We start from the raw sequence: 15928 nt of genomic DNA, 5'->3' as shown, positions 1-15928 counted from the left end.
TTGGTCAGTACAACACAACAGTTGGTCAGGTGGCCGTACACAACAGTTGGTCAGGTGGCCGTACACAACAGTTGGTCAGGTGGTACACAACAGTTGGTCAGGTGGCACACACAGTTGGTCAGGTGGCCACACAGGTGGCACACAACAGTTGGTCAGGTGGCCGTACACAACAGTTGGTCAGGTGGCGTACACAACAGTTGGTCAGGTGGCTACACAACAGTTGGTGGGTGGCCGTACACAACAGTTGGTCAGGTGGCCACCACACAACAGTTGGTCAACAGTTGGTCAGGTGGCCACAACAGTGGTCCGTACACAACAGTTGGTCAGGTGGCCGTACACTGCAGTTGGTCAGGTGACCGTACACAACAGTTGCTCAGGTGGCCGTACACAACAGTTGGTCAGGTGGCCGTACACTGCAGTTGGTCAGGTGACCGTACACAACAGTTGCTCAGGTGGCCGTACACAACAGTTGCTCAGGTGGCCGTACACAACAGTTGGTCAGGTGGCCGTACACAACAGTTGCTCAGGTGGCCGTACACAACAGTTGGTCAGGTGGCCGTACACTGCAGTTGGTCAGGTGACCGTACACAACAGTTGCTCAGGTGGCCGTACACAACTGAATCTGAGCATGATGGTACACAACTGATGATGCCAAAACTTCTTAACTGAGCTTCATCTGTGGCCCGGGCACCATAGCTCCAGTGGGTGAAGCTTTCAACTATAACCAGGCTGTGTTGGATGGCATTGTTGTCTAAAGTGTGCACAAACCCAGTGCCTCTGTCAGGTTATGTCCCTGGACTAGTGCTAACCCTTTCTTCTTTGGGAGTTGCCAGCTTACTAAAATGTGTTAAATTTGGAGCTTCAACTTTCAAGGTTCTGCAGGAAAATAAGAACTGTATGCACCAAACCATGTCAGGCTACATCAAAATTAGCTAAAATTGTCTCTCTTAAACCAGTAGTACCAAAGTCCTTCCTCAGATATCCCCAACCAAACATACCCTAAGTACCCAGCAGTGTGAAACAAACCCTAAGTACCCAGCAGTGTGAAACAAACCCTAAGTACCCAGCAGTGTGAAACAAACCCTTAGTACCCGGCAGTGTGAAACATACCCTAAGTACCCAGCAGTGTGAAACAAACCCTAAGTACCCAGCAGTGTGAAACAAACCCTAAGTACCCAGCAGTGTGAAACAAAAAGCAAACCCTAAGTACCCAGCAGTGTGAAACAAACCCTAAGTACCCAACAATTAATGAAACAAACCCTAAGTACCAGCAGGTGTGAAACATACCCTAAGTACCCAGCAGTGTAAGAAACATACCCTAAGTACCCAGCAGTGTGAAACATACCAGCAGTGTGAGTACCCAGCAGTGTAAAACATACCCTAAGTACCCAACATTGCTGAAACATACCTAAGTACCCAGCAGTGTGAAACATACCCTTAGTACCCAGCAGTGTGAAACATACCTAAGTACCCAGCAGTGTGAAACAAACCCTTAGTACCCAGCAGTGTGAAACAAACCCTAAGTACCCAGCAGTGTGAAAACAAACCCTTACCCAACAGTGTGAAAAACCTAAGTACCCAGCAGTGTAACATACCCAAGTACCCAGCAGTGTGAAACAAACCTAAGTACCCAACAGTGTGAAACAACCCTAAGTACCCAGCAGTGTGAAACAATACCCCTAGTACCCACAGTGTGAAACAAACCCTAAGTAAGCATGAAACAAACCCTAAGTACCCAACAGTGTGAAACAAACCCTAAGTACCCAGCAGTGTGAAACAAACCCTAATACCCAGCAGTGTGAAACAAACCCTAAGTACCCAGCAGTGTGAAACAAACCCTAAGTACCCAGCAGTGAAACAAACCTAAGTACCCCAGTGTGCTAAGTGTGTGAAACATACCCTAAGTACCCAGCAGTGTGAAACATACCCTAAGTACCCAGCAGTGTGAAACAAACCCTTAGTACCCAGCAGTGTGAAACAAACCCTAAGTACCCAGCAGTGTGAAACATACCCTAAGTACCCCGCAGTGTGAAACATACCCTAAGTACCCAGCAGTGTGAAACAAACCCTAAGTACCCAGCAGTGTGAAACAAACCCTAAGTACCCAGCAGTGTGAAACAAACCCTAAGTACCCAGCAGTGTGAAACAAACCCTAAGTACCCAGCAGTGTGAAACAAACCCTAAGTACCCAGCAGTGTGAAACATACCCTAAGTACCCAGCAGTGTGAAACATATACCATCATCCTTCAGTTTTACAACATTAATAACTCATTTATGTAGATTATATAAAGTTGAAGACATAAACATTGCTTTAATTGGAAAAAATATAAGTTATGATACTTGTACGTACGATACATGAAATAAGTTTAAGCCTCATAGATAGTCAACCAACAGAACTTTACCAGTGGTTACCTACAGTATGACTGTACTGTACACCACAAACACCTTTAAGGGTTCACTTGCACATATTTTGGACATTGGACACTAACATTAAGCTAGTGAGGCTTATTACTGTCTTCCATCAACCCACAATAGTGTAAACTTGTTTGGTATCACTACTAGCGTGTGCGTCTTAGAACTGGATTGCGGAGCACAAGTGCCGATTCGGCCGACACGATCGGTAGTTCATGATCACGATGATAGATGATCAAGTGACTCACACTATCAAAAGTGCGAGACTTTGTCCGAACCTGCAAAAAAATTGTATACAATAATTTACACAAAATAAGACATTTACACTAACTTTTTTCGTCAAAATACTGTATGAAAACAATGAAATACTGTGTGCTAAGGAGGTTGTATAACCTGATCCTATCAAAACAATATAAGCAGAACCATTAATGGATTCTGGTGAATTAAACATGAATGACTACGTACAGTATTCTGATTTTTTACATTATTATTATCTATAAAAGTTATATATAAATATAGGTCATCCTCAAATTCTTTTAATAAACATAATACAGTACTTCATCTTCACAGTACAGTACTTACCACTCCTTCTGGGTCAACCAAGAGCAGGTGTTTTTTCGTATTATTTTGCATCCCAGTCAAGACATATTGACCGGCAGTTCCTTGAGACTCACGCACAAGGAAGTCTCCATCCTAGAAAATAAAGATGATAGTCCTTCATTTTGTTGCGGAAATTGACAGATGGGAAAAGAATGAATAAGAATATATATGTGAACATTTTACCCAATATATGGTGCAGAAAATATATAACACGTCATGCTAATAGAACAAGTAAAGTACCTGAAGAAGCAGTAATTCTGCTTCTTTTCTGCTGATAGCACCATGGAACCAGGGCTCTCGCTGTAGCTGTAACCGCTGATTGAGGGGAAGAGGTTTATTGGTCCCTCCTACAGTTCCACCAGCAGCTACACCCGCACCACTCGTTACTCCAACTGACAGCCCACCTACGGCACCGGGAGTGTTACTACTACTAACTCCTCCACTAAGCTGAGACAACTGCATGCTGAAGGGTTCTGTTTATAAAAAGAAAAGATACTGTACTTTTTTTTATAGCACAGAGAAATAACCAGGAAATCAAAATTATTCGATCAGGTTTTTAGTTCCTCCTCACAATGAACTCAAATCTTAGGTTGTACTTTTGGGAATAGTACTTTTTAAGAATCATACACATGCACAATGAAAGACAAAAGTCGTGTCGTGAAATTTGGTGAAAACCTGTATCGAAGGGCTAAACTTTTGGTCCGCTCTGCCTTGTGGTAGGGGGGCTCTCATAATGTTTCACGAGTTACATTTAATCTTCGGACAAAACCGCGACACGACTTTAGTCTTTGATTGTACATTGTATAATTACAATTGTGGAGATACAGAACACAGGTATCCCTCACTTATATAAATTGAAATACAGTGTTAAGCGGGGATTACCAGTACATATCCCTGGCATATAGAGAAGATTGCCTGTAATCTGACAAATGTGGAGGCGAGACTAAGTAAAGGACACACAACATTTTGTTAATGTTTTGGGTCTGGATAAACAAATTAAGATTAAACTTGAAATAAGGATACAATATCTTGTAAGGATTAACTTACGCATGTCAAAAGGATCTCTCTGATCAAGGAGTTGTTTTTGTTTTATGACGGCATCGTTCACATACTCCGGCTCACATCGTAGTGGCGACGGCTGTGCTCCCTCAGAGGAAAAATCTATCAAGTTGTCAGACACTGTAAACACAAAAATGAGAATTAAGGTATTATTATGTACTGTATGCTTTAATTAAGGTATTATTATGTACTGTATGCTTTAATTAAGGTATTATTTTGTACTGTATGCTTTAATTAAGGTATTATTATGTACTGTATGCTTTAATTAAGGTATTATTATGTACTGTATGCTTTAATTAAGGTATTATTTTGTACTGTATGCTTTAATTAAGGTATTATTATGTACTGTATGCTTTAATTAAGGTATTATTATGTACTGTATGCTTTAATTAAGGTATTATTTTGTACTGTATGCTTTAATTAAGGTATTATTATGTACTGTATGCTTTAATTAAGGTATTATTATGTACTGTATGCTTTAATTAAGGTATTATTATGTACTGTATGCTTTAATTAAGGTATTATTTTGTACTGTATGCTTTAATTAAGGTATTATTATGTACTGTATGCTTTAATTAAGGTATTATTATGTACTGTATGCTTTAATTAAGGTATTATTATGTACTGTATGCTTTAATTAAGGTATTATTATGTACTGTATGCTTTAATTAAGGTATTATTATGTACTGTATGCTTTAATTCTTACATTTGGGGATAAAAATTACAGATTAAACCTTGAAATCTTATTTTATAACTACAGTAATTTGAAACAAGAAGATCCTTGCATAGTAGTCTATGGGTTTAAGCCCTGGCAGCTGGCACAAACATACAGTCATAGTAGTCTATGGGTTTAAGCCCTGGCAGCTGGCACAAACATACAGTCATAGTAGTCTATGGGTTTAAGCCCTGGCAGCTGGCACAAACATACAGTACTATAATTAGCACAAATCTCCCATTGCAACCATCTCCCCCTAAAAGAAATTTGAAGCAACAGTTTCCTCAAAAGGGAGAAGGGCTTAGTACTACAGCAGCTTGTATGTGCACATTTCCTTGTCATTTTCAGCTACCCAAGACTTTCAGTAAGGAGCCTCTTCTACACCCTCTGTGAAAGGGCTGAGAATTTAGATGATGTGCCATGTTCCAAGATATATTCCTATATATTTTCTACTGAATTAGAAAAACACTCATTACAGATCATCTGAATGCCATTAGCCATTCTGCACTTTTCCAACTGTTCTTGTCCAAGAAGAGACAGTGAAGATGAGACCGAGTCAATCATCATGCTCATAAAAAGCTCTCAGGGAATATTACATATCTGCTAACTCCAGTTTGATCTGGACTTGGCTCTACTAGGACTAAAAAGTGAATGTAATCATCCTTATAAAGCAGCAGATATTTTAACAAACTTCATAAGATCAGCCATGGATGAAGATTCATCCTAGGAACCCTTGGTTTTCATCCCACATATTTGCTGACTATTATAACTCAAGTTTAGCATAAAGTTGTAAAAGTTCATAATCTCCCCCTTTTTGTTCTTACTGGTATTGTACTGTACAGGGTGACCACCACTTTGACCAACATTCTTTGTTTATAAACAACCAAACTGTTTTCACACCAACAAAACCCAAGGCCTGGTTCATGGCATTCTGTGTGTTGGTTCTTAACCCTTAGGCCTCCCGTGACGTTTCAGAACGTCCGCCTATTTTCCCGCCATTTTTTATTTTTATAATTTTTTTTATATAATTTTTTATCTATTTATTATTATTATTATTTTTTTTTTTTTGAAAAGTTGATTTTTTTCTTGATTTATCCCCCCCACATGGGGGGTGGAGGGGGGGGGGTGTTACTGCCAGCAGCACCCTAACCTGGGGCTTAAGGGTTAATGATAACCCACCCAGCATATTCCATGTTTTTCATAACACTGTATTGTAGGTGATTTAGAATGAGAAGGGTTAAAGATCCTTCTCCTAATAACAAAATATCCAACAAAAGTAGTGACAGACTGATGTAACCATTACTATACTGAGCATATCAAGACACCATCTTAAGTTAAGCAAATCTTTTGATATAGCGACATCATGTGCCAATTCAAGGTTTAGTAACATAAAGCATGTAGAGTACCTTTGTTTGTCAGTGGCTGGTGAGAGTTGAGGAGCACAGTAGGGGCTCCTGTTGATGGTACGGGGGAGACAGAACTGGTTGACCCACTGCTTGATGGGGTAGCAGGAGCCGGGCCAGATGTAGCAGGAGGATGTGTTCTTTTACTTTCTGAAGCTGAGTACTGTGGGAGTGGGGGCACAGGAGGTGGGGGCAAGTCTGGTGGAACCTTCCCGGGGAGGTCATTGTAGTACTCGGGGTCATCACGTACCCAGCTTGTTCCCTCACCATTCATTCCTGGCCTAAAGAGAAGAAAAAAGTATTACAATAATATTTTTATATTAATAACTAAATAATGTATTTCTATTGACTGCAGGAAGAATAAAACAGCCAGTCTGTTTGGTTGTGTGTTCATATGTTCTACAGTAAGAAACATGAGAGCTAAGAGGGTACCAAACCCACATTAAGTTCAAATACGTCAGTGATCTGCAACATCTGTCCGTTTATATGTGTCTCATTGGTCCTCAAGGTTATTTGGGCTCTGGTCAGACAATACTGTACAGTACTCTGTACATAGTCTCAATTTAAACATTTCAGAAAACTTTTAAAATTATTCTTCAGTGTACAGGGTGACTTCATACTGTCAGTTCACTTAGCATTATTTCATTATAGCTCTGCTGATGAATTATATCCCATACCCATATAGTGTCGCACAATCTTTTTTATAACATTGTCGTCTACAATGGTATAACTATAGTCCTTTGTCATATGAGTGTAAGATGCTCAACTTTTCTGCCTCAATCTGATTAGTCTCCACTGTTGTGTATATTGTGCCCAGCAGCCAGTGTTAGTACAGTCAGTAAAATAAGAACAACAGCCCCAAGGTCGGTGGCATAGAGAGATAACAACCAAGTGACGCCAGTAACCACAGGTATACATTTACAGTTTTCCTCCATGTTTCATGTTGTTACCTACAGCAGGTGGTCGATACTTTTCCTCCTGACTGTACATTGCAATTTTCATGTCTCCAAATGGACTATGAACAACCCTAGGATGAATGCCAAACACCCAGGAAGTGAGAGTGCTCTGCCTACCATAACGAACGCAGGGAAACCCATCAGTTTGTGTACTAAGATACAAGTCTTATGCTGTTTTGATACTGGTGAGTGACATGGATAATGATGAAGCCAAGATTCACAGTGAACATTTGAAAGTAAAAAAAAATAATAATAATTGTTTCAACTTATTCACAACTTCAAACTGTTTATAAAAAAGTCTTTTATTAAAACTCTGATATGAATAGAATGACTTGTCTGACCAAATATTTCTCTGGACCTTAACCCCGTTATTTACATTAATTCTTAGAGAAAGATCGATTAATTTACCAATATTTAACTTTGTCACATGTTCAAGGAATGCAACAAAGACACTGTGTAATGTACAGTATAATAATATAAGATTATATCACTAACTGGGATGAGGCATCACGGTGGGTGAAGTGTGGTACTGTGCTGTACGTCTAATACTACAGACGAGGAGAGTGTACAGTAATTCTAACTTACTAAAAGTATATAAAGTACTGTTCAATATTGTACGTGTTAAGCTGTACACCACCAATCACCTTCACAACTTGTTAAGATCAGGTGAGCATAATCAGGAGAAGCATCACCTTGCCTGGTGTTTATGTTGTTCTTTGTTCAGATTCTCCCATTATATCTCCACATGTGTAGATACAGAGTATCTTATGGTTTTATATATAATATCTAACACTATATTCCCAAAGGCCATGAATTGTGTTCTGTAGAGTGAGTGTAATTTGATATATATTCTTGACCATTACAACATTAGTGTGCAATATTTTATAAAAGCAACAGATGCAATAATTGTAACATCAGTTTTGAGACTAATATTTGTCTGCTAACTGGCATGGGAATGTTATTTTTAGTAGGCAATAATAAAGTTATACACAAACAAATTAACATCATAATGACTGCAGCTCATCACTATAAAACTCACTTGTCAGACTTGACGCTGGTGTATTGGACGGACGGCGTTCGCTTGAGGTACTCCTTAAACCTGAGCTCAAAGGCCTGGCCAATGGTAGTTATCACATCTTGGGCCAGGCCTCCTCCACACTCCAGCACAAAGCACGCACGCCCATACCGGCTGTCTTTGGCTACGTACGCAATGAAGTCCAAGGTGTCCTGGAGAGATTGTACAGAGGTTAGTAACTTCAGCTATGTTACAGTACAGTATTTCTCCAAGTCTCTTATTAAAATTAGATCTAATCTTTTACCCCAACTAGATGAGAGTGGTATCACCTGGACCCTGATGTACAGTAAGTTGATACACAGACTCTCAACTGCAGTAATGAACCTGTTAAAAAATTCACAAATCCCATATAATGCATTACTTAATGACACGCACGCACACACACACACACGCACACGCACACACACACACACACACACACACACACACACACACACACACACACACACCAGGATCACCTATCAGCAGTAACACCTTTCCTGAATATCACTACAGGTTCACTGCCGCTTCCTGGATCCCCTCCCCTTCACTCCTTGTGCAATTTTCATCCCATCCTTCCATCTCCATCTTGGTCTTCCCCTGTCTGACCTACCATCTACCTCAATTAACTTATCTTTCTCATTCTGTTCTCTCTTCAACACTTTCTTCCTTATTTCTCATTCTCTGTATTCTATTTATCCATCACACAGTCCACTAGGATGTAATTTATTTTACTTACAATTTGCTTCTTTCTCTTCCATTCAGACCCCAAGATTTACAACCATGCAAGAAGATCTGCTCAGTAATTCCTCTATGCATCACCATCTTTAATTCCGTCACGGTTCCCTCACGCTTATCTGTTTCTCAATCTGCCCGTTTCTTTCTTTCCTTCCGCTGCCCAGAGGTCGAGTTCATCACATCCCCACCCCACTTCTCCCTCCCACACACTCTTCTCATCCACAATCATCACCCTTCTCTCTAACACACTCTCTTCTCTTCCAATCATCACCCTTCTCTCTAACACACTCTCTTCTCATCCACAATCATCACCCTTCTAACACACTCTCTTCTCATCCACAATCATCACCCTTCTAACACACACTCTTCTCTTCCACAATCATCACCCTTCTCCCTCCCTCAACCATTTTCTCAAAGATTCATTTATTATCAATTGCAGCTTGTCTTTTGAACAGTCCAGTAGAGCAGTCATTAGCAGAAAGCACCCAACTCACCTCCCTTTGCCCCTTCTCTGCAACCATAAATAGAATAATTCACCAAACTCTCTATCAGTTGATTCACTCTGCCTATAAGAAATCTGGACAGCTTTCAACTTCCTGATTATTTCTACAACTTTCAACCCTCTTTAAATTGTTTTTCTACCAAATATATGTGGGGGGTTTTTCCCTACAAGTAAATGCAACAAAATATTTCTGTCTAAAAAATTTAACTAACATTCTTGACTGCACAAACTTGATTCAATTTGTAGTTGCATTCTTTCCAGTCTTGCTATCTTCTCATTAATCATCTTTTCCACCTTCACTTCAACACTGCTCAATGAAATACTCTACTCAGAATATACTAAACAGCTCAGTTCCCACACGTTCAGTTGTTGTTCAAATTATTATCCCTATTTTGTTCTATTCCTTTCTCATTTTTCTACCAAATATCACCAATTTTTATTGCCCATTTTTCACTTTTTCTCTTGGTTTTTTCCTTTCTCTGTTTCACTCTTTTGATATACTGTAGTTTCTTATTCCTTTTAAAATCTTTCAGCAACTCTTCCTCTTTCTCCATCTTTCATCTGGTCTTCTTTTTTATGTCTTTTACCATTTTCTTTTTAATTCTCTTTATTCTTTTTCCTTTCCATACTTGAATCTATCTCCCATATGCCCTTCTTCTCTTTGCCTTAACCCCTTCACTACAGGGACGCCATTTTTAATATTTTATTTGGTTAACGCTAAACGCTCTTACTCAGCTCAGAGGGGGGGGTCGACACAGAGGTTAGTACACAGTGCCAACCTCTCATCTCATCATTTCCTCTTCTTGTTTTTCCTCCCTGTTTTCTTGTGCCCACACACCTCGGCTACACTTTCTTAGACGGTACTCATGAACTGTCTCCATTCTTACTCCCCACAGTTATCAAATGTTTCCTTAAAAGTCGTTCATTTATAGCTTCTTTCTCCTCATCTCATCAACTTTTATTAAATTCTTCTCACTTCTTTTAATTTCTTTAACCCCCAACAGTCCACTCCTTGTAACACCTCCATATAGTGCATCTCATTCTTGTCTACAAATATCTTATCCATTATCTAAAACAAATATTTGTATCACTGTATTATCAAATTTACTTCTGGGTTTTATTTTCTACAGAAGTCATGACACTCATCTAGCAGAGTTAAATTAACTAAGATTTATAGTCTCTCTGTAGTTAGAATAATCAGAGTAACTTTTAAGATATCTTTATCAAAAAAGTGAACAATTATTGCTACATCTCTCAAACTTATCAGATGTACAGTCAAGGAAAAAAGTTCCGTCCATCCCACCTACGATAACGTGTATCCGAGACATGACACAGAGCACCATCAATGTGGCCAACAATGTGTCATATCTTGGACTCACAGGTTTATGAGTCTCGGGGTTCATGGACGGGACAGAGGACTGACAGGACCTCTTCCCCTGACTGTAATTGGGGTCTCTAAAACTTACGTCAGCTGAACAATCACAACAATGTGGAGGAACTTAGAGTTACAATCAATCATAAAAGGGCAGATGACTTTTACCACCAAAGACTGGGTTTACCGTTGTTCAGAGTGAAACCTATGAAAGATGAGTTAAGTTCAGCAATGATAACTAAAATAATATTCAGTCACACCACCTACTTCCACTTTTATTTTTATAGTAAAAAAAATAAAATAAAAGGAATTGTACAAAAATCTGTAACTCAAATTCATCATACAGCACGTACTGTACTTTGAGGATTAATGACTGGCAGAAAGTTGGTGAGTGTGTTAATATGATCAATAATTACCTTACTGCACTTCATCTCAACCTTCAAACATTCCTAGGTGACAGTACAGTAAGTTCTTACCGGGTCTCCACCAGAAGCGAAGGATATATTTGGCATGTCATGACAAGCAACCACTTGACCCGACTCCAGTATGGTAAGCGTCAGCGCTGTACTGGTTATCGTCAGGTTCACGTTGCTACCGGCGTGTTCCATCAGGGGTCGTTCACCTAAGATTCTACTAATTGTCTTCACTACCTTTCTTTTACGGTCAGCAGTTTTGAGTCCTGCTGCTTCACACACTTTGCTGATGCATTCTCTGTAAAACATAACACATATTTAACACAAAAATAAACCTACCATAAACAGACATCATGAAATATAATAAAAATGAAGATACAGTATTAATATGTTAATGGTAGTCAAATAACTAATGAAACTCCCTTTTAAAACACACTGGGTCACTAATACTTCAACAGCTGCCAGATTGATGTTCAGTATTTATTATAAGCAATGATCAACTATGAATGAATGATGTAAGTAAAAAATTATATAATTGATTATTGCATTATAGGAAGTATTGTATACACTACACAACACAGCTTCATATTTCATGTTGCACATCACATCAGAGCTCCGAGTATCCTTTGTCAAATATACTGTACTGTAGTGTACTGTACCAGTGAGAGTAAAGCCTACCCAGCTCAGGCTACAAAATGCTGAGTACTGTACTGTACTGTACTGTACTACTGGGTAGTTATATTATAAAGCAGTAATACATCTATAAAAATATATTTTCAAAACTACAACTTAAATCATCCCTTATTTATTTTATGAATACTGTACTATACAAAAGGGTTCCATTCCTGATGACGTTCTTAAGTCGAATTTGTGTGCAAGTCGGAACACATGTTACATACACACTGTACTGACAGAACAATGTTTAAAACCCCACTACACCAAAGCCGAAGTCCTAAATTACACCTAAAATCACTTAATTTGAGAGAAAAGAAGAAATAGAATGACAAAATACACAACATTAAAGTAAAAAATATGTCATTGGGTAAATAAAATACAGTACTGTAAATTGAAAGTTTAACCTCGTGCATATTGGCGGGCGTTCGTAAGATGGGGACCCCTACACAGTACAGTGAAATTCATGTGGTTAGGTTAGGTTAGATAACAATACTACAGTACTTACTTTGCTATCAATGATCTGGTGTCAAAGTTTAAGCTCTTCATAGACGTGTTTACTTCTAGGCAACCAATGTACTGTAAACAAAAAAGGAATAAATAAATATAGTTATTATATACTATGACACGACAACTGACAACACTGAATGTACACATCTTGTTCAGGACCCCATTCTGAACAGATCCCAAAGCTAATGGACTCCACTTCTACAGAGTACAAAATACATTCAAGTAGTGATGGGTGTAACAGTAGTGGTGGGTGTAACAGTAGTGGTGGGTGTAACAGTAGTGGTGGGTGTAACAGTAGTGGTAGGTGTAACAGTAGTGGGTGTAACAGTAGTGATGGGTGTAACAGTAGTGGTGGGTGTAACAGTAGTGGTGTAACCAGTAGTGGTAAATTATTAACAGTAATGGTGGGTGTAACATAGTAATTGGTTGTAACAGTAGTGGTGGGTGTAACAGTAGTGGTGGGTGTAACAGTATAGGAGTAGTGGTAGGTGTAACAGTAGTGGTGGAGTGTAACAGTAGTGGTGGAGTGTAACAGTAGTGGTGGGTGTAACAGTAGTGGTGGGTGTAACAGTAGTGGTGGGTGTAACAGTAGTGGTGGGTGTAACAGTAGTGGTGGGTGTAACAGTAGTGGTGGGTGTAACAGTAGTGGTGGGTGTAACAGTAGTGGTAGGCGTAACAGTAGTGGTGGGTGTAACAGTAGTGGTGGGTGTGTGAGTGGTGGGCGTAACAGTAGTGGTAGGCGTAACAGTAGTGGTAGGCATAACAGTAGTGTAGGCGAGCTCTCTTCGACATCAGGTTTTTGATCCCCGCATGTCACCGTAACCTGGCTCTCGTGCTGCACACAGGAGGAAACGAGGCAGAGAGGGCATATGGGAGAATTCAGAACGTTGATCAAGGCAGCTCCTCCTCTAGTGTTCACAACCTCTGGTGGGATGGGCCCAAGTGCAAGATGCTTCTCGCCAGACTCCGGAGGTGATCTCCGAACAGAAGCAGCCAAGTTATGTTACAGCCTGGATGAGATGTCGACTGTCCTTCTCTCTCATGGTCATTTGCTCTGCCTCAGAGACAGGCTTCTGCCCCTACTCCGACAACTGCTGCAGATATTGACTATGAGGCTACAGTCACTGAATGCCGCATAGATCTGCAGCTCAACTAATTTAACACAGATAGAATAGCTTCTTATGTATTAGTATTTAATATTAAGGTAAATAAATGGTGGCGAAGGTGTGGCTATGGGGGGCTGGAGGCCACGTTAAAAAAAAAAAAAAAAAAAGTGGTGGTGGTGGTGGTGGTGGTGGTGGTGGTGGTGGTGGTGGTGGTGGTGGTGGTGGTGGTGGTGGTGGTGGTAGTGAAGTGGCAGTGGTGGTGGTGGTGTGGTGGTGGTAGGTGGTAGTAGCGGTGGTGGTGGTGGTGGTGAAGTAGCGGTGGTGGTGGTGGTGGTGGTGGTGGTGGTGTGGTGGTGGTGGGGTGGTGGTGGTGTGGTGGTGGTGGTGGTGGTGGTGGTGGTGGTGGTTGGTGGTGGTGGGTTGGTTGGTGGTGGTGGTGGTGGTGGTGGTGGTGGTGGTGGTGGTGGGGGGGGTTGGGTGGTGGTGGTGGTTGGGGTGGTGGGGTGGTGGGTGGTGGTGGTGGAGTGGTGGTGGTGGTGGTGGGGAGGGGCGGGCTGGGTGAGGAGACTGCTGGTGGTGCCGGATACAACCTGTCATTGAGGGGCCAACAGTCACTCTCTGTGCCACACATCCCCCACCATCACTACCCCACCACCACCCCACCACCACCACCACCACTACCACCATCACCATTACCACCATCACTACCACCATAACCACTACCACAACTACCACCGCAACGAAAAAATTAACTCACAACCACAGAGAGAGCTCAAGTCTACACGAGGATGAGTATCAGAGCATGGCGCGTGTTGTGTGTTCTGCAAGTCAATGTTACATCTCTTGGTAGTAAAATCACAAGTGTCAATTCTAAGCTCACACACAGAAATTAAACACGGTATATACAATACCTTTGACCTCTTATAAAATGACCAAAAAAAAAAAACCGCCCAAATTATCAGTACTTTTAATAACACTGTCTGGGATGTACACGCCTGCTGAGCTTAAAGTTAACTGACCCACAACTGAAGAGGACGGTTAACACTGAACTGTTTATGAGAAGAAAGAAAGAACACGTCCTCCAACTTCCAGGGAGACACTCATGGCTACTGAGGGCCTCACGGTGATACACTAAACAACGCGGCGAAGATACTATGAATTATACTAACGCTGTTGGCTGCCGAATCAAAGGTGTTGACAATTATACACACATTGCCACAAGGAAGACGGCCATACAAACATTCTGACCACCAAGCTGAGGCTCAACATCACCAAGCTGACTGAGGCCCAACATCACCAAGCTGACTGAGGCCCAACATCACCAAGCTGACTGTGGCCCCAACATCACCAAGCTGACTGAGGCTCAACATCACCAGGCTGACTGAGGGTCAACATCACCAAGCTGACTGAGGCCCAACATCACCAAGCTGACTGAGGCTCAACATCACCAAGCTGACTGAGGCTCAACATCCTGCCAAGCTGACTGAGGCTCAACATCACCAAGCTGACTGAGGCCCAACATCACCAAGCTGACTGAGGGTCCAACATCCCAAGCTGACTGAGGTCAACATCACCAAGCTGACGAGGCCCAACATCACCAAGCTGACTGAGGCTCAACATCACCAAGCTGACTGAGGCTCAACATCACCAAGCTGACTGAGGCTCCAACATCACCAAGAAGCGACTGAGGCTCAACATCACCAAGCTGACTGAGGGTCAACATCACCAAGCTGACTGGGGCTCACCATCACCAAGCTGACTGAGGCTCAACATCACCAAACTGACTGAGGCTCAACATCACCAAAGCTGACTGAGGGTCAACATCACCAAGCTGACTGAGGCTCAACATCACCAAGCTGACTGAGCTCAACATCACCAAGCTGACTGGCCCCAACATCACCAAACTGACTGAGGCCCAACATCCCGCAAAGCTGAAGCTGAGCCAGCATCACCAAGCGACTGAGGCCCAACATCACCAAGCTGACTGAGGCTCAACATCCCAAGCTGACTGTGGCCCCAACATCACCAAACTGACTAAACATCACTACAAGCTGACTGAAGACTCAACATCACCAAGCTGACTGGGCCCAACATCACCAAGCGACTGAGGCCCAACATCACCAAGCTGACTGAGGCTCAACATCCCCCAAGCTGACTGAGGCTCAACATCACCAAGCTGACTGAGGCTCAGCATCCAGCTGACTGTGGCCCAACATCACCAAGCTGACTGAGGCCCAACATCACCAAGCTGACTGAGGCTCAACATCACAAGCTGACTGGGCTCAACATCACCAGCTGACTGGCTGGCATCACCAAAGCTATCTAGAGGCTCAACATCACCAAGCTGACTGAGGCTCAACATCACCAAGCTGACTGAGGTCCCAACATCACCAAGCTGACTGAGGCTCAACATCAC

At 41.6% G+C, this 15928-nt stretch overlaps 1 protein-coding gene across 3 annotated transcripts; it reads right to left on the bottom strand.

Annotated features, from left to right (window-relative positions):
* Positions 1-325: 325 nt before the first annotated feature.
* LOC121860135 (SHC-transforming protein 1-like) lies at positions 326-12475 on the bottom strand (the record flags this gene model as incomplete). Of its 3 annotated transcripts, none has more annotated exon segments than XM_042357171.1 (10): positions 326-1167; positions 1409-1463; positions 1900-2690; positions 2995-3105; positions 3253-3485; positions 4060-4191; positions 6193-6470; positions 8185-8372; positions 11288-11522; positions 12405-12475. In XM_042357171.1, coding segments are annotated over 8 exon segments (1380 nt in total), but the record flags the coding sequence as incomplete, so codon positions are not given.
* Between the last annotated feature and the right edge of the window lie 3453 nt (positions 12476-15928).

The sequence above is a fragment of the Homarus americanus genome, unplaced genomic scaffold (genome assembly GCF_018991925.1).
Source record: "Homarus americanus isolate GMGI-L3 unplaced genomic scaffold, GMGI_Hamer_2.0 scaffold5831, whole genome shotgun sequence".
Taxonomy (NCBI): domain Eukaryota; kingdom Metazoa; phylum Arthropoda; class Malacostraca; order Decapoda; family Nephropidae; genus Homarus; species Homarus americanus.
Note: the sequence above shows the minus strand (reverse complement) of the source record. Positions and strands in the feature narration are given on the sequence as shown.